Genomic DNA, 18,803 nt, shown 5'->3' with positions numbered 1-18,803 from the left:
AGCCCAATAAATTTTTGTGAACGCACGTGGATTTGATTTTAAGAAGGCAGTGCAATTCCTTTTGTTATTGCATAACGCTGCACAAGCCACTTTGTTTTTACAGTGCCTAGGAGCTTGCAAGATATTGCCAGACAACAAGCAGTGATCCATCTATGGAATTGTAAGAATCGTTGCTCGACAACGTTTGGTATAATGCCTAAACAAAATTTAGAAACCAAAGGAACAATGTTTCTTTGAGAAAAACATCTTTTCTTTCAGGAATAGTTGAGAAGGATATGTGTCAAAGACTTTTCCACATGTCTTTTTGCTATTTAAATATGTAAAACAGCCGGCTGGAAATCGTTTTATTGTCATTTTTTGAATGCTTTCACATAACCATTATAAATTTCAAATGAAAAAAAAAACAGCAAAACAAAATAAACCTTCAACTACCTGAAAGAAACTATGCCTTCGTATTCTTTGACGAGAGAGAAACCGCTTGTCACGTCGTCATAGCGACGAGGTACAAATTTTGTGTAAGCTTCAAACGAAATTAGCAATTAAAAACAAGCTCGAAGGATTTCACAGTTCCTTCAAAAGTAAACTTATTTGACATTTACAGAGTGCCCGGAGATCTTCAACTGACAACATGGTGACATCAGTTTGATCCGTGATATTTGGGTTGGCTTCACTGCTATTTTTTGTTTCAAGAGAAAAATTGTCACCGGAATTTGGGTGTATAACAGTATTTTTAAAAAATCTGTTGGAAATTAACAGCTTTTTGGTGCGCACCGTGAATTTTAACAAAACTATGACGTCACATCCGCGGTACGCCTTTGCACATTTCACGGCCGCCTCGCTTATTTGGTGTTATCCATGGTTCGAACTCCACAAATTGCAGCAGTACCTTATTTGGAATTAAGTCACGTCAAGGGCATGCCACGAACGTGTTTGCTTGCTCTTTATTTGAAAAAACACTTACCCTAAAAACATTATTATGACATTGTGCGAAAAATCGTTTGACGTTTTCAAATCAACTGCCGGGCAAACTTGGAAAAGCTATTCCCTTTTCTGTCGCTATAATCTTTTTTCCCTACAATTTAAAAACATAGTTTGTTTGACACCTGCTTCTAGCAAAGCGTGCATAAATGATGTAGATCAAACCTATTGATATGATGCACATTTATTCTTCTGGCTGATAGACATGTTTAGTTTAACAGATTTCGGCAAACGAGTAGATTGAATGATACGTCATGACATTGACGGTCGTCATTCATCTCTGATCAGAGAAACCACATGTATATAATATTAGATATTTTGGGTCAATAGAATATATATGCGATTATATAGGTGACCCAATTGAATTCATATGGTTAACATAGTTTTATAGATTATGGAATAATCTTTCTTTTTTTCATCTGATACATCACAATTAATAATAAATCACGGCCTGTTGTTTGCTCAAACCTTACCTCGTCAAACAGTGACGCGTAAATAAAGTTTTTTATACATCAACAAATTTAAGCATATGGAGGGTTTTCCAAATACTGCTCTATTTTATGTTGAGTCCGTTACGGAAAAAAAAAGGCATACTGAAATTAAAATTATCTAAAAAAAAATGACTGAACAAGAAAGAAATGGTTAAACTATTATAACTGAGGTGTCACTAGAAAACGGTATAAAGTGCTACCCTTTTGAAACGCAATCTAATAACGGGAGACCCATTCAAATTAAATTTCAACATACAATTAGATTATTTTTTAAAAACATGGGAAATAAATTCTTTGTGTCTTTTAAACACGGTCATCACGGGACACGACGGAGGTTTGATTTCCAACAGGTACCATTTCGAATGGTTCCTCACTGCAACTAGTGTCTCCACCAATATTCATCTGCATCGCTATCCAATCAGGACGGATTTCATCCATAGAAACCGATTCATTCGATGATGTAGGCTCGTTCATATTAACCAATGTATTGCCGGACGCACTTATAATAGCGTCTTCCATTTCTTCGTCATCACTCGAGTCCGTTTTGTGGACTTCCAACGAGCTGGTCGTGCTGATGCTATATAAATGAAACAAGGACGATGAAGTGATGTGATTACAGTACTAGTAAAGTAAACACTCTTACCTGTCCAGTGGGCGATGGCTGTGATTACTGATGCTATTGCTACTATTATGGCCGTGGCTCGTAATTTCTGCTGAGCGAAATAGTGACCCAGATTGCTCTACCCAGTGTAGCCAATGATGCGGAACCGCCGACAGGGATGTTGACGGACCTGGTCCCAGATACGGTTGCCACGTCAATGGCAATAAACCTGTAAAATATAATCAATGTTTAATGATCTGAACGATGTAGTTGAATAAGGGCAATGAACACTGACCATCTTCGGGCATGTCGGCAATCGAATTAGGAATGGGTAATTCGACTTTGCTGACGAGGGCCAAGTCAAAATCAACTTTTTGCTGTTCGACTGGTCCGAAGAAAAGAGCGACGCTGTACAGAGTATCAGATGACCATTCCCGTGGAATGCGAGGATAGAGACCAGTTTGGGGAGCAGGAGGAAGGAGACCCAACCGATGCAGTAGAATAAGGAAGAGATCTGAGCGTAGGGCGGAGGCTTCTATTTCCGTCCAAGGGACGATCGGACACGAAACGTTCATTTTCAGACTCAGACTAGCGATAGGGTTGCGAAATTCTTGACCGATATAGGTGCCCAAACGAGCTGAACATGATATCAACAAAGAAGACTGCACCCAATCCATCTGTTTCTGGAAACCTTTACAAAATGAAACGTTAGAACATGAGTGAATGTCAATTATTGAAAAACACGAACCAGAATCCATTAGCTGACCCCTGAGCGATTCGATATCCGATTTTGGTACTTCGTAAAAAATGTCATCGTCACCAGCAGTTTGTTCGGGTTCAAGAGGTTGTTGTTCAGATTCGGCTGATGGTGAACCCTCTTGGTCGGGCGATCCACTCACGCTTCTTTGAGGTGATCCAGCATCGTAACATCCGCCCGTTTGGAAGTTACGGAGAAATTTTTGAACGACGTATTCGATCAGGTCATCCCAGTCATCGCACATCTACAAATTCAATCAAAATTAGATACGCAATTACTAAGATGAAATTGTGAAAACTCACGTTGAATTCTTCTTCCCAAATTTTGCTAAATGAACGCAAAATAACCGGTTCGCACAAGAGATCAGCTCGGCCGAGATCAGCTCCGATGTGATGCAGTACAGTCAGAATGCAGTCGTTGACAAACGGGCCATTCGTTTTGAAATCCTCAAGAGCGAGGCCATAGCGGGTCAAAATCGTTCTCGAACAAAACTGATTCAAATGTTGACGAAGATCAAAACTCGGACCGTACGATGATTGCTGGGCAGCTCTTTCGAGTGTGAGCAACAAGACATGGTTAGCTGTGATGACATCACGAAGGTAACGCCGACTTTGAATTATTGGGTTGAAATGACGCAGTTGCAGCAGAAAGAGTTGGCGAAGGTCACGAATAGCAGGTAGGTAACCACGCAACTGGACAATTCTTTCTTCGTAGCCTTGGGTCTGGCCTTTTCCACCGCTCTGCGAGCCTCCAAGACGTGAATATGTTTCCAATGCCTGAAGGAATTCACGAATGGCCGTAACACCAAGATGCAAACGACGCAAACACGGTTTCAGGTCGATCGATGGTCGTAGTGAGTTCATTTCAAACTCTTCAGTTTCACGGACGGCCTCCCATGTCAGGTAACTTAAAAGATCAATGGTGAAGACGTCTTTAAAATGTTCCATGTCCAGCTCCAACTGAGATGCGAATCGCAAAAAGTAGGTGATGAGCCAAAGAAAGTGCGATTTGTCTAAGGGAAGATCGTCTTCCTGCAACAACTGTTGATGTAGTTGACCCACCAGTGTGTTGTAACCTACAAGATCAAGTAAAGAAACAATCGATGAAATGTACTGTTCTTTTACGCCACCAAAAATTCATTTTAAAATTCACCATTGAGCAGAAAATCGACAGTGAACTCTTTCAACAGTTGTGAAATATCTTCCTCTGTTGGACTGTATTGGACGGCCTTTAACTTGATGTGACCAATAGTCCGGCTTCGTTTGCTCAACTTTTTTCTTCGCTGTTCTTTCTCTGGAGGTGGCATTTTCCCAGTTTTGTGATTCACTTTGTTGTTTCTAGAGAAACAGAGAAGAATTTCATCAACCATGTTTTTCATTTTCACCATTTTCTTAGCAACACGGGATATACCTCTTGGTAGAACTATCTTCGGTTTGCTGGTTTATCGTAGCTGCAATGCCACTAGCATTCAGTGCTTCTGCGTTAATTATGCCAGAAATTGGAGTCGAAATAATAGTTTCACTCCTCCTCTCAGAATTCTGCGAGTTGCCATGACAGCGACGTTTGGATGATTTTTCTTTATGATCATCCGATTCCTTGTTGTTTTGGCTGGCATGATGAGTTCCTGAATTCTCAGAGTGAAAGCCACTCGAGGCGCTATGTTGGCTAGATCGCCGGGATTTATCTAACGTGGTACCAAAACAATAAAATTATGTTGACAATAATCTCTTGAATAATACTAAACAAATTTCGGCTTACCTGATTGGCTGCTGTATTGTGACGGAGCTGTGCTGGATGTACTAGCAGTATCTCCTCCCTGACCACCAGAAAGTGTTGAAAACTTGTGACCTTTATTCCGACTCAGCTTTCCCGTCACTGGGGTTGTGCTGGTCGATGTTGTGTTGGACACGACGGTCTTCTTTTCGACTGTCGCCATAGTTTCTCCTTGTGATTCGTTAAAAACAGCCTCAGAGTTCTCGTCTGATAACAAGATATTGGAGATTGCAACGTGAAAGTTCTAGAAGTCGATGCTTTATGTAATTCGACCTACCTGGAGGAGACATTCCGGAAGCTTTTCTCTGTGCCGAATCAGAAGAATCGGATGTCGGATCCGACGACGAAGTCAAGATCTGTGGACTATTGCAAGGGCCAATCTGTAACGAGATTCAACACAAACATATTGAATTATCAAAGCTAAAAAATAAAAAAATCGTTATAGTAGTGTGAAGGCTCTTACCGGAGGCGAAGTGTTGCTCTCGTCGTCATCCTCGGATGATTCGGATGTAGTGGGATTGATCCATGTGCCAAGCAATTTCTGCATATTCTCGACATGCTGATCTTTGTAGAATAGAGCAATCAGCTGAACGATTGTCACCACCCATTCGTCCTGAGTTTTCAAAAATAGATCAACAATTATGCACGGCTCACCGAACTGGCATAATTTGGCTTATTCACATCTAAAAATAGCAAACTCTTAGAAATAAACCGATAACTGACGTCACAACCGTCACACAACTACTAAATACGTAACGCGTGTGAAATGAAATCCCGATTTTAGCATCAAAAGTAACCTTTGTACAAAATCGGTAACCACGACGACGATGTTCATTCATACGTGAGCGTGATTCCAATAAGTTTTCTTTTGACAGAAAGGTTCGTCATATGTGATACCGATATCGAACGATATCCATGTGAAACGACCCCTATACGAAGACGGACGTCATCCGGTGCTCTTGGCAACGGGTCGTCCAGTCCTTAGCCTGAAACTAATATTATTTATCGTTTATCCTCGTTCATAAATGTCAGGGGGAAAAAGTACTCGTGGCTCAGCTTACAAAGCGTCAACTACGTATAAGTCGAGTGAAAGCGTCTGAAATACCATCTACGTAATGTTGACATATGCCAGTCCAAAACACGAGTCCGCTTAAGTCGATGCTATTGGCATTGATCTGTTTGCTGCTTTGAACTACGCAGTTACTGATTGAGACAGATGACATCTATACATCTAAAATGCAACTAATTTTGAACTACTATTTAGTCAATCAGCAAAATTCTATGGAAATCAAGGAGGGGATTTGTTCAATTTTTTCAAGTCACGTCTCGATTTAGACTAGCACTAGAGCGTCATGTTCTTTCACAAAATCTTGAGCTCAAAGAACTCCCACGTTTCTTTAACAAATATAGCCAATCCTACATTTTAACTGTTATTGTGAGAAAATAACAGAATGGCAACAATAACACATCCGAGATGTAACAAACGATAAGAACCATTGGAGGCGGTAAGACGTCATCGAGAATCCGAATATAGAATTCAATCAGACTCGTGACTTTTTCGAAGCCGTGAAACGTCTGCAATCGCGTCTAAGTGGTAACCAAGGATCACAGAAAGAGAACTTAAAGCAACGAACTTCGCAACGTGTTTTGGTGTTAAAGAAAAATATCGATAAGTGATTTATCTTTGTGTAAGTTGACGAAAGAGAGAGAGAAAGTAAACAAAATTAAGAACACGCCCCTCTCTTTTGGGCACGCGGCAGATGAGATTCTGTAGCCGCGTGCACTGGTTCCCAACCTCTCGCTGTCTTGGGTAAACGTGAAAATCGATAAAGTCCCAACGTTGCCTTGCTATTGGCAAACACGGTGTTCACTCTCCTAGGAGAATTCACGACGGGGAGCGATCACGTGGTACGTCTGCAACAGGGAATTGCTCTGAAACTATCTCTACGGTTGGACCAAATATTTTAAATTGTAACAACTCTACGATAACGCAATTCGTCGAGGAATTTGAACAACTCGGAGATGACAAAAAAATTGCCTTTCTTAATAATCTAATGAAACATTCTGTTATGTTACGACTTACGTAAGTAGAACGACAAGGACCAACTGCCTTCGACAAATTAGGTTTCTGGAAACATCTGATTGAATTCACTATACGAAATCGGTCCCCTCCGTTCTTAATGTCAAACTCTTCTAGCCTTCTAGAACCAATCTCAGTAACTTAATTCCGAAAGATAACATTTTTGTACAAATGTTTTTCGATGTCTCTTGTCAATCATAAAAGTTTCGGCATAAACTTTCTGATTCTTAACGACTAATATCAACAAATAATGCTGCGCAAATAACAACCAAAAAAAATGAAATAAAAACGTCGAGGACCCAAAGGAAATACAAACAATAACAACGTTAATGTACTTTGGAACATAAGGCATGCCACTGGTAGCACTACTGCTTCTATGCCATCAACAAGTCCTTAAGGTCAAAACGGGCATATTAAATAAATAGATTAGGGACTTTGAAATAAGACGGAGAATCACATGCCGGTTTACGATCAACTAAATAAATAGAAAATGGCATCATGATCCTTTTCGAATTCGTACCGCAACTGCAATGATCGCCTCAAATTGTCTTGTCGAAAGGATTCGTCCTCATATCGACCTAAAGAATTCGGACTAAAGTAATCTTTTTATGAGCTGTTCTGCATATCGTTCCGAAAGACGACGCAGCGCCTTCAGTTCGTCATCGTCTTCAGGGGTCCCGTGTAACTAGTCATGCACCAATCAAGAATAATAAACATCTTGATCATGCATTACAATTTTAGTTCGAAAGGAGGGAAAAAGCGTTCGAAATGAGTTAAGATTGTCGTAAAGCAGTTAGACGTCTGAAGAGAAATCGAAAAAAAGAAGAGAACTCTGCCCCTGATTCCCTGGTACAAACATGACTCAGCTCTCAAATGATAAGAAATTAAAGAGAAGGCACAGTCGTTGGAAAACAACTAAGCGTTTAGTATACTCGAATAAATCATGAGTATTAAAATGGATGCCTCGGTAGAAAACTGTTGTAGACGAGTAGCAAAATCTAGACGGGAAAGTAATGGTTTGGCTGCTAATGCGAAGTTTCAGTACGACGAAGACGAATGGTTAGAGATTTAGGCATCCAGCAACTTTGTCTTGACGAAAATCGATCCTAGAGTTCCTCTTCTAAATAATATTAATTTTTTTCCCCTCTCGTGCAGCCCTACTCAATATTTCAAAAGGCATGGCGTTGTTCGCCGTCTACTTTCGGTTGTCATGCACAGTTACTGCGCCGTATCTTCGCGACTTGAAGTCCTTATGCTTGAATGCATTTCCTTCCGATAACAAGTTAAAGGCTCCTCAGTCTTTTTCAGATCAAACCATTTTTTTGTTCAACGATTTCTAGCAGGAAGAGCCGCAAGAGAAAAAAAAAATCCTTGTTTAAAAGGATAGCACTAGAGGTTCACATGCTCCATTGCGTTCGGAAAGGAAAAAGAAGGAAGATCTCCGTCTTTTAAATGAGCCTTGACAACCGGACGAACTGACTAAATGATCGATGTGTACCTTCTGTGAAGAGGCCAGTAAATTGATGAGCAGCCGATCGAGTCCTTGTGAAAAAAGGTTCCATAAAAGTCGATTTTGCTGAGAACAATCAGCCGTGTAACCATGGCTGTGCGAGTGCGGGCCCAGGTACGGTGTCTGCGAATTGCTCGTGCCTGGTTGTGCCGCAGATGCCGTTGTCCCATTATCCACGACTTCCACCATGTTTGGAGGTCGTTCTGGAGCGTGAAGGATGTTGCGAATCAGCAACAGACAGTGATTTACCGACTCGCTGTCATCGCTCGACAAAGGTTGTTGCTATGAACATAGAAAAACACTTGAAAGAAACAGTACACTAGTTTAACACACAAAAAACTGGGACATACCTTCTCTGTGAGACGCTGAAGATGATCGATAACGGCTCGTGTAGCCCTAGGATCCAAGAAAGCTTCTTTGGCATTGTAAAGAAGTTGGGTCAGTTCATGGACGATATGTTGCGATGTTGGGCTTTGATTGGACGTATCTACGCAGACCAGACACTCGACGGGAACGGTAAGTCCAACTAACAACCTACAAAGAACGCAGAAAATCAATTACAAGTTTCATGTTGCTAACTGCAAATAAAACACTAATGAAATAAAAAAAAAAGGGACGCTGTCTCGACATCCATCTCCTATGAAAAAGGAAGAAGAGAGGGGCAAAGGGCCAAGAACCTTAACAGCATTTCCTACTCGTGTCTGGCAAAGAGACCGGTTGATTGAACAGGTGTTACCACGTTTGACTGCTAATGTCTTGGCATCACCAAGGAAATTTTGCTGGGAATCAAGTACCAGCCAACCATTGTAAGTGCTTTTCCTTGCCTATTCTATGTTTCTTGTGCTAATTTAAACCTCACTATAGCGTGATTGCTTACTTGATTGTCGAACAAAAGACGCTAGGTTGATCCTTACTGTTGATCAGGATAGGGATCAAATCCTGAAAAAGAAAAAAAGACACTTGTTAATAACCAAGAAACGATAATCAAAATTATTCAAAATTATAGAGACCTTGTTTAGAATGTCCATGAAGCCGAGAGCACACCGAAGTGGACGAGTTGTTTGGTCTTCGCTATTAAGCTTGGCAATGATTTCTTCAAGGTGAACTGGTAGTGTATGAACAAAAACAAATGTTATAACCAAGTCTCGACGAAAGAAAAAACAAAACGTTTTTTGTGCGTGTGTGTAACAGTAATGGAAGAAACGTGTGATGATCACTTTTGTAGGATAAGCCAGAAAAACAAAAACTAGGCGAATGTTAAACTAAATTTCTTGAATTTTTCTTTCCAAGTTTCAATGTTTGATCAGTCGCGGGAAACTGGCTAATCGCCGATAATTCACTAAAGACCGGCCTTTAACCAGAACAGCAGCACCAGTGAAATCGAAGAAAATTGCACGCATCTTTTTTGAGCAAATTGAAATTAATTTCGTGACGACCGGTTAAAGCCAGTTGCGACACAGTGCGAAGAAAATTTGGAGCAGAGGAGGTATATCTGAGAAAGTAACGCACTGGTCGGGAGGTAGGACAACGATCGACTGACTCCTGGACTACGCTGGCCCTGTAGCTAGGGTAGCAATAAGCTCCTGACGCAGCCGTACCGTATCCAGGCAAGAAATAAAATTAGCTTAGCTTATCCTCCGTCTTATACTTGTTTTTGTTTTTTTACACTTCTATGAAACATCAACACGTGTAGATTAATGAAAGGTCATGTAATAAATCGAATAAAAAGAAGTCGCTTTTTAAATTATTGCTTCATTCCCTTTCTCTATCTCTCGAAGCTCGAATTGCCCCATGGTCATTTAGTCAATGATATCCTTTCGGATAGCCGAGTCCGAGAAGGGAGGGGAAAACTTGTAATTTTCACAGTGTTATGTCTGTTGCTCTGAATGCCCTTATAAGTGAAAGGGGAATGGACGATTAAAAAACTGCGGACGTGACAGGAAGCACCGAACTCTTAACTGAACCTAACCGCGAGGTCAACACAATATTTTTTATTAACATTATAGAGAAGTGAAGGATTATCTTCAGATGAAATGCTGGCTGTACAACGAGTGCCATAATTATAAGATTTTCTTTCAGATGATGTAATGACCACACGAAAGGTCAAATAAAAAAAATGTCAGATAGAAAATGAAATTTCTTACAAATTAGGGCAAGGTGTCTCTTTTAAACTAAAAATATTTCTTGTCCAAAAGTGGTTGCTTGATAAATCGTTGGAAATTACAGACTGCTTAGCAAACTATCTTGAAGTGATTCTCTCAAAGTTGTACTTACGTGAACAATCATCACTGATGTAGTATTTGTTATGGTGAAAGATTCCCAGTGGAATGAGAGACAAAGATGGGATGCCACCACTAAGTGTTAGCCAATCCATGCTACGTGTTCTCAGATGGCAAGTGTAGATGAAGAGCAGCCTTACTCTGCACAAACTGTCAGTTGGTAGATTTTCTGCTTGAATGGATAAGTAAAGTCTACCAGATGCACATCCATGGGGAACACCACTTTAAATAACGAGCAGTATGACGGCAATGCTAATGCCTAAGAAATGATCGATAACACTGTAAAATGTATATGAGATGCGAAACATTTTATGGTGTAATTTATCATATACTATTGTAATCGAAAAACATTTCTTACCTTTCGTAGACAAGTGTGTCACTAAATTATTGATGAATGTATGATGAATAAGAAATCAAACGTCAGAAGTGTTCCTATGCAAGCTACGAATGGCGACTGTGTAATCCCTCTGACACAAACTTGGTTACAGGGAGCAGAACTTTTGGCTTCTTGATGATTTCCCTATTCTCTTCGTAGTTGATTTGCCTATCCGCAAAACAACTACTCACAATAGATGAAGCCTCTTCTTTATCGGAATGTCTAAAGTAGGCTATTTTTGCAATTCTCCGATGGATTTTCTTTTTGGCCGGAAATTTGAAGTCCAAAACCAATGTTGAAGTATTTAAGTAGTGCCATGTTACAGAAACTTCATTTCCCTTCAAGAAATTTTGTCGAATAGTTAGATACCAAGTCAATTATTGTTTTGTCGTTACAAAGATAATTTCCCCTCTTTCCTTCATTTCCTCATTTCAATTACTTATTGATCGAGCCCAGACAAACGAAGTCGTAAAAAATACGCCCTTCATCAATCACAATCTCATATAAATGTAAATTTTTCAGGTAATACTAGAAAGTTAAATATTCGATGGCTAAAGTATCATTGAAGTAGGCAGCGCCAATACGTGCCGATAAACAGACATCGATGTTGGCTCGATGGAATTTCGATCAATATATATCGTAGTTGTAGAACCAGCTTTCCCCTTGTTCGCAGGTGCCACGTGAATCACCATCACATGTTTGTGTTGCGGCCTTCTTCAACCAAAACCGGAGCACTTTTCACTATTAATTCACAGGTCAAGGTGGGTCACCACGTTTTCGTAAACACTTCAATCTTATAGATTTCAATAGTTGCCAATTGCTTTATTTAAAAATGAACACGTGGGGTGAGATTTGGTTGTGAAGGACATCTGTGTGCAGGACATACACCCCCTTGTATACAATAGGGTGCCATAGACATCATCTGTCAATGATTAAACAGACTTGCTAATGGCGGCAGGCCTCCTTGGGTTGGGTTGCTGCAAAGTGGTTGCAATGTTCAACCAGAACCCGATAAACAGACAAAGGCGGTCTAAATGAAACCGGGGCAACATATTTGTCGATTGTAAATCTCCTGCGGCATAAAAGGAGTAAATACATGGCTTTTTCTACTACGTTTCTAACTAATGAAACCTTGCTGATTCTTATCTTCCTTTCTTCACCGCTTTCCAAGCACTAGTGTGGGAATACAAAGAAAGTTTTCTAACGCACTTTCTATTGCCCTACCTCGATCAGAATAAAAAAAAGTGCACCTGACTACTTTAATTGAAAAATTATGTTTGTCAATTTACAGAAACATTTGAACATATGAGAAGCCACGAAAAGGTTTTTGGAGGCTGATAAGTACGTCCTGGACAGTCGTAGGAGCGTCACGTGTCACCACCACATGTTCCAGAACATGTAGACTTTACACTACTGCAAACTTGGGTACACATAAACTATCACTTTTGCAACAGCTGGTAATGGAATATATACTCACTGTTTTTTTAGAAGTTACTGCGACCATTAACAGACTCAATTTTGACAAAATAATTTTCCCTTTAGTAAAGAACAACAGTTGAATTAAAAGTAAAATATTATGTCACCACGAATCGCTATCAGGACATTATTTTGCAAAACGAACGTGCTGTCAATGCCTCAAGCGAATGATATAGAGCCGCGAAACTTTCTAGGTTAACCGAATTACGACTTTCAGTAGAATGCCTGGGATTAGAGTCACGCTGTTACGCACACACCGCAGCAACAAATCCAAAACCATTTCTTCGCATGAGATGCGAACACGTTCAAGGCACGGCTGAATGTTATTATTTTGCTTGACTGAAAGTGTATGGCCCAAGACACCCCTTACGGCACTCATTCCAAATTGGTCGTGATCGAACGGCCCCACGAATAATCGATGATACATCCATCACGACTGGGGATAATAAAAAGGCACCTAAAGCTATCTTCAATAACGGCCTCTTTGATACGCTCCCGTTCCCTACTGTTCCAGTTGTAAGACAAAACGAGCCCGATATCATGTCCCGCTGACTACGGCCTTTTTCTTTTTTTGATTCAATAAAAAGAACTAAACCATACAAGGAAAAAATACTCCAGTGTATTTTGCGAATGGATATGAAAAATTACCAACTCTGACAAGAGTATTGAATTATTATTTGTTATTTTTTTTGCCGTCTATTTTCACTCGTTTCATATATTAAAAATCAGATAGGAAAACTGACTGGAAGGAAAACTACAGTAGGAGAAAGGAAATAATTTTGAAGTGTGTTATATAACGAAGGCATCTGTTTTTTCCCGACCGAAATATGATTTTTTTGCTCTGTCTTATGCTATGCGTTCTTAATCGTTATTTTTATTATTAAAAACTTTTGCATCAATCTGTCAGAATTGCGCCTGAGAGTTTTGTTTCTGATAGAAAGTCGTTGCCAAAACACGCAAGCGCAATCACGAGACCAGAAAAAAATTTATAATAATAATAATAATAAAGACGAGGTTAAGAAAAGAAAATGAGGGAGAAGAGTTTTTTCTACTTCTAAGTATGAAAAATTTCGTCGTGGTCTCTTGCAATCATAAGGAAATTTTCAATATGTTTTAAATGGGGAGGACAGCAGGTCGTACATGATGACAAAACGAGTTGAAAAAACGTTCACACTACACCAAAGGGTTATCACATGATCATGATAAGACCTGGCATTGCAAACAGAAAGAACAAACAAGAGCATGTCATCAACTCTAAAGAAATTAGAGGATGTGTAAACAAATTTTTGATAGGGGGGACAAGGGGAAAAAAAGATGAGCGTTTAAGGGCAAGACTTGCTGTTTTGTTTCCCTTTATCGGATTGCATCCAAACAAAAATGACTTATGGTATAAATGAATTAACGCAACCGGTGTTGATGAAATGTAAATGGAAAAAAGGTTGACAACAAATGGGAAGGATAAAAGAACAATGAATCCAATTTTCCACGTCTGGAGAGAAAAAGTTCTAATCCACTAGCATACACGATGGCACTGGAGTCGCGACTGTTTGAAGAGCAGGACAAAAAGGTTCGCATGCCGGACCACGCAAAATCTGAAAATCATCAAAAAAAGAGATAATAAACATTAATTAAAAGGACAAGCAAGGAGAAAGTAGAAAGATGCTGGCAGCTTATCAAAACCTACAGACACTATGGAAACCAAATGGGAATCATTCCACTTAGCTTCATTCTAGCCGGATTCTATCAGCGAAAAAAGAGGGGTGGTAATTTGGAACGAGAATAAAAGGTGCCGATTTATCTCTTGATCACCAGAAAGGACGATAAAACGGAGAGGGGTTGAAAGACTGTAAACTCAGACACGGTTTGGGTTTTTTCATTGTTGCCTCATCAGATGTTAGAGGCTTGCTTATCGCTTCCTGTGTTAAATAGAAAAAAAGAACTGTAAAACTTAGGAATGGAACTCCACCAGGCCGATATATCGGAAACCAACAGATCCAGACATGAAGCCCTCCATGTTTGAGGAAGTGACGAATAATAATAATGCCAAAAAAAGGAAACAAGTAAACAGAAAAAAAGGAAGAATCGAATGTACAAAAAGGGCAGCTGGTCACGGATGAATTATTTTCATCACTAGACTCTTGATATGCAGTGCCATTTCTCCACGACACGGGGCCCATCATGACGACGTCTCCGTCTGCCTTCTCTACCGAGCACATTTTCCCCAATTTTTGTTCGTTGAAGGGGCTGCGCCCCTCTGTCACATAGTTCCAACAGGCATTCACGCAGACACACACGCTACAAAATGATGATAATAGCCAAGATGAAGGGGAGTACAGGATGATGGAAGATTGGTGAAGTTTTTTTTATCTTTCTTTCCGCCGGATAGTAGAGGCTCAGAGAAGGTTGCAACAGCAGGGGACGCTTTTCTTTGGTTGGATTGCAGTTCATTTCGCGAACAATTTCGGCAAAGACTTCGTCTACGTTCATCTTATTCCGAGCAGACGCCTCAATGAAAGGGCAATTCCAGGCCTGAGCTAGGGGCTAGACCTTCCATTGTGGCCACTGCTGTGATGTTCCAGGTCAACTTTGTTTCCTACCAGCAGCAAAGGCACACGATCTGTCCCTTTACACGGCAGTGATCTGTAATAAAAAGGGAACAAGAGATTAAATACTTCACTTTTCATCAAAAGCAATGAAAGAACGTATTTGTTCACGCATGGTCTTGATATCTTGAAAGGTTTGGTGATTAGTTATTGAATAGACAATAACAAACTCCTGCCCATTTCTAATGTAGAGGTCTCTACTGAGGCAAATTGCTCGGTACCAGCTGTATCAAGAATCTCAAGAACAGAAGGTGAGCCATCAACCTCAATCCCTTTGCGGGAAATCTTCAATGGTTGGGTCATACTTTTCCATGAAGCAGCCTGGGTCACAAATTGGACAGTGAGGGCACTTTACCCACACCTCCTGATCCCAAGACCACAACTTTAAACTCTCTCATTTTTCGTTGCTGGCGTACCCCCAAAGAGAATCACGGACGAACAAAGAGTTTAGCCAAAGACTCGCTGGGCTCAACAGGCTGACACGTACTGATCCCGAAGAGATGCTGGTGAATAAAACACACACACAGGCAACACACAGGCAAATAATAATGCTGCATAAGCAAACTGGAAATTTGACAGAAGCCTGGAACTAGGTAAACAATAAACGCCTTTTTCTTTTGTTATTGTTGATTTGATTTTCTGTTTTATAATCCCAGGGGATAGCTTATTGACGAGTTTCCTAAGGTTTTCAACCGACTGACTGGAAACTGCACTGGGAGAAACTGGGAAAGGAACTCGGTCCGATGCTTCTTGATGACGATTTTTCAGCCTGGCTCTCCCCTTGAGGCGTGCAGACTGACGCAGAGGGAACAGGGGAAAAACCATGGCCCATCCCCTGCACGGGGATCGGGCTATGCCCGTGACGTTTCTCAGCAACGCCGCTTTGAGTTAGAATCTTCCTTCTCATTTCGGTATTGCATTTTCAATTATTTTCGCCATTTCCGTTATGGACAAAAATTGTGTATTATGGAACTTCTTTGTTGCTGAAATTTTAAGCATTCAGCTTGTGCTCTGTAATTAGTTTCGAGGAAAACTGTGCATGTTAGTTCGACTTCACAGTGTTGAGCATTAGCCAACCGACATATCCTGGCTGGCCCTGCCCAGAAAAAAAAAAAAATAAAAAAAAATTTCACAACACACTGGCTACTTGTTGGAATTCATTTCTATTGAATTCTCTGAAGTTCATGGTGACTCATGGTTAGCTTGGCATACCGCATTGACATACTCTGGTAGTTCGTTCGTTCGTTCGTTCGTTCGTTCGTGCGTTCAGCCACTGATAGTATAGTCTTGGTATTAGATGTGTACTTGACCAATGACGCAGTTTCGGATTGCTCAACAATCACGCTTCGCTGCCCATTAACTTGTCCGGCATTTTCACCCAAAGCCATCTATTATCCTTTCAAAGGGCGACCGGAACAAGCCGTTGCATTTGGTGGTTTAAAGTGTTCCACGTCGTTGAAACGTAGCCCAGATAATGTATGCCCCAAATGCTCCACCAAATGGGAGGTGAGTTGGGATGCCTGTGCTTTCACTTGTGATAAGAGCAATCACTGATTTTGGACATACTTATCTCAGGTAATCTCACAGCTCCAGGAGCACCACCACACCATCTATTTCTCTGAGCAGGGTGTATCCTATCCCCCACCTGCACTAGGACAACCTCAACAGATAGGGATATGGTAGATATCCTCCACCTGTAATTGGACAGCCTGAAATTGGCTTTGGCCGTGGGCTGGGCCTTACTCCCTACCCCCCAACCAAGTGTTCAGCCTAATGCACAAACTACACGAACAATATCCACAGCCTTCGCTACTTACCTCCACCTTCATCAACCTTATGGAGGATATGTCAATGTTCCAGGACAGCCAATTGTCACACAACCTACAGGACAACCTAACAGGAGGCAGGATTTTTATATATATATATAAATATATATATATATAAAATTGTTTAAAAGTTTTAGGTGCTTTAGAATGGATGCCATTACAGCCACAACATCAACAGAACCGAGCTGTCCACCTGGTCTAGAATATCTTACTGCTGTTGATCACTCATTACTTGTTCACCACAAAAGTGGAACTTTCTTGAAGGTACAAAAATCTATGGCAATAATCAGAGAATTTTAAATTCAACCAAATGTTTGTATTTTTTAGCTTTTAAGTTGGGCTTGAGACTTCCAATAAGTATAATGTCAAAAATTCTATGGGACAAAGGTCTTCTATAGCAGCAGAAATGTCCTGGACTGTTGCACCTATTAATGTTGCGGTCCCAACTGACCATTTGATATGAAAATCGCTGATAATCACGGCCAAGAAGCGATTCACCTGAACCGTCCGCTAGCCTGTACTTCGTGTTTCTTCCCATGTTGCTTACAGGCAAATCTTAATCGATAAATAAGCCTAGTCCACTTTATCCGACCGTTTATGTCCATATTTGGACCATGGAAGTAAACGCTCCGCCAGGCACCTCCTATTGGTTCAATTCAGCAAAAGAGGGAGCATTCTAAGTCCTAAATTTAGTATTAAAGATGCTTCAGGGAAACGGTGCTAACCATAGAAGGACCTATTTGCACCTTCAGCATATGTGGCGATGTTGAATTCAATGTAATACAAACAGTTTGATTGAATATTTGGTTTTCTAGATGACTAATCTCGAATGAATTTACGAAAATCTTTAGGTTTATTCTAGAAATGGCGATACAAAAGTCGGAAAGATAAGCAAACAACGGAGCGGGTTGATTCGAGAGGCATTCACCGATGCCGACATGTTCGGTTCGGTAATTTTTTTTCTCTTTTCGTAAAGTCATCACAGTAAACAGGCACAGTTCCAACTGGATTTGATTTTTCCTATGGATTTTGGATTAGGTATCAATTTTCCGCTCGATCTTGATGTGCGCACTAAAGCGGCTTTGCCGGGCGCCCTGTTTTCTAATCGTAAGAATTTCAACGCCGTTGTTTCCTTTTTTAATTCCTTTTGATTAGGCCGGCTATTTAAATTGTGAAATTTTTTCAAATTCTTGGTAATGTTTGTAGGATTTCATGTTCTTCGAAAAAGCTGGCAACAACGAACGTGACCGACCAGGCGCGCTGTAATGGTGCTGGAGGTAGATCTGGAGCAGAACCTAATATTTGAAACAACTAATCTCTATCCAAGTTATTTAACTACTTATGATCCAGTATTTGTAAGCAGATCTAACATTTATTTTTCACATTTTAAATTTCCGTAGCAGTATTCCCTTCTGTCGTTTTGTGTGCGTAACTACTCACAGATTCATTTTCGTGTGGTAGTAGATTAACCTATTCACTTTGTGCAAATATGAGTTATCAAAGATGACGCGCATATATTTCCAGAAATTGCAATATTCTATGTTGCAATCTGGAATCATCATTTTTAAGAATATCTTTAGCATACGGTTGCTATCCCTATGTGCGCCACTCCGTCGATTGCCACGGTGTCTGTTGGCTAAATTGAGTCTTAGTCAATGCAAGAAATTGCCATTGGCATCGTGCTCGAGGTGCATCCTCGTCTGAAAGTTGTCTTTATGACCCATAGAAATTCACAAATTTAAAAACAGTGTGCTTTGATGGTGCTTCCCCATCCCTTCTGTTTGCAGCTCAAAAAAGGATATCGTATTCGAATCCACGTTATCGGCCAAACCTGCCATCGACCTTACTTGCCATTACCTTACCACCTTAATCCCACAAACAACATAGCCACTTTAGGAATCTTTCTTTGTTAAAATTCTTTTTATTACAGTATCACGAACTTTTTCTTGCATTATTGTGATTAATAAGCAAATGTTGATCAACGCGTTGAAAAGAAGGAGAGGCTTGATAAAATCTGATAAGCGGGCTATGTGGCGTCGTGACGCTTACATGA

At 40.4% G+C, this 18,803-nt stretch overlaps 1 protein-coding gene, 1 long non-coding RNA gene and 2 pseudogenes across 4 annotated transcripts; 2 read left to right on the top strand and 2 right to left on the bottom strand.

Annotated features, from left to right (window-relative positions):
* Nucleotides 1-1,146: 1,146 nt before the first annotated feature.
* LOC123469493 (protein timeless-like) lies at nucleotides 1,147-12,505 on the bottom strand. 3 transcript variants are annotated; one of them, XM_045168574.1, is made up of 18 exons: nucleotides 12,323-12,505; nucleotides 10,828-11,183; nucleotides 10,666-10,728; nucleotides 10,465-10,610; nucleotides 9,201-9,295; nucleotides 9,068-9,129; nucleotides 8,541-8,724; nucleotides 8,179-8,472; nucleotides 5,064-5,213; nucleotides 4,878-4,980; nucleotides 4,586-4,807; nucleotides 4,238-4,511; nucleotides 3,980-4,164; nucleotides 3,130-3,902; nucleotides 2,819-3,071; nucleotides 2,366-2,761; nucleotides 2,113-2,299; nucleotides 1,147-2,046 (listed from the first exon to the last, which is right to left on the bottom strand). In XM_045168574.1, the coding sequence occupies exons 4-18, from the start codon at nucleotides 10,562-10,564 to the stop codon at nucleotides 1,773-1,775; spliced, it is 3,552 nt and encodes a 1,183-aa protein (XP_045024509.1). In that variant the 5' UTR covers nucleotides 10,565-10,610; nucleotides 10,666-10,728; nucleotides 10,828-11,183; nucleotides 12,323-12,505; the 3' UTR covers nucleotides 1,147-1,772. The 3 variants fall into 3 exon arrangements, with proteins under 3 accessions (XP_045024509.1, XP_045024508.1, XP_045024507.1); XM_045168573.1 differs by having other exon boundaries at nucleotides 10,465-10,748; XM_045168572.1 differs by having other exon boundaries at nucleotides 10,465-10,728.
* Nucleotides 3,772-5,276, top strand: LOC116923835. Its single transcript, XR_004394701.2, has 2 exons — nucleotides 3,772-3,914; nucleotides 3,990-5,276. It is a non-coding gene; the product is annotated as an uncharacterized LOC116923835 (long non-coding RNA).
* Nucleotides 12,506-14,714: 2,209 nt separating the features above from the next.
* On the bottom strand, nucleotides 14,715-15,322 carry LOC123471592 (annotated as a pseudogene).
* Nucleotides 15,323-16,897: 1,575 nt separating this feature from the next.
* Nucleotides 16,898-18,016, top strand: LOC123469349 (annotated as a pseudogene).
* Nucleotides 18,017-18,803: the final 787 nt, after the last annotated feature.

The sequence above is a fragment of the Daphnia magna genome, linkage group LG1, assembly GCF_020631705.1.
Source record: "Daphnia magna isolate NIES linkage group LG1, ASM2063170v1.1, whole genome shotgun sequence".
NCBI classification, from domain to species: Eukaryota; Metazoa; Arthropoda; class Branchiopoda; order Diplostraca; family Daphniidae; genus Daphnia; species Daphnia magna.
This window is presented reverse-complemented; position numbering and strand designations above follow the sequence as displayed.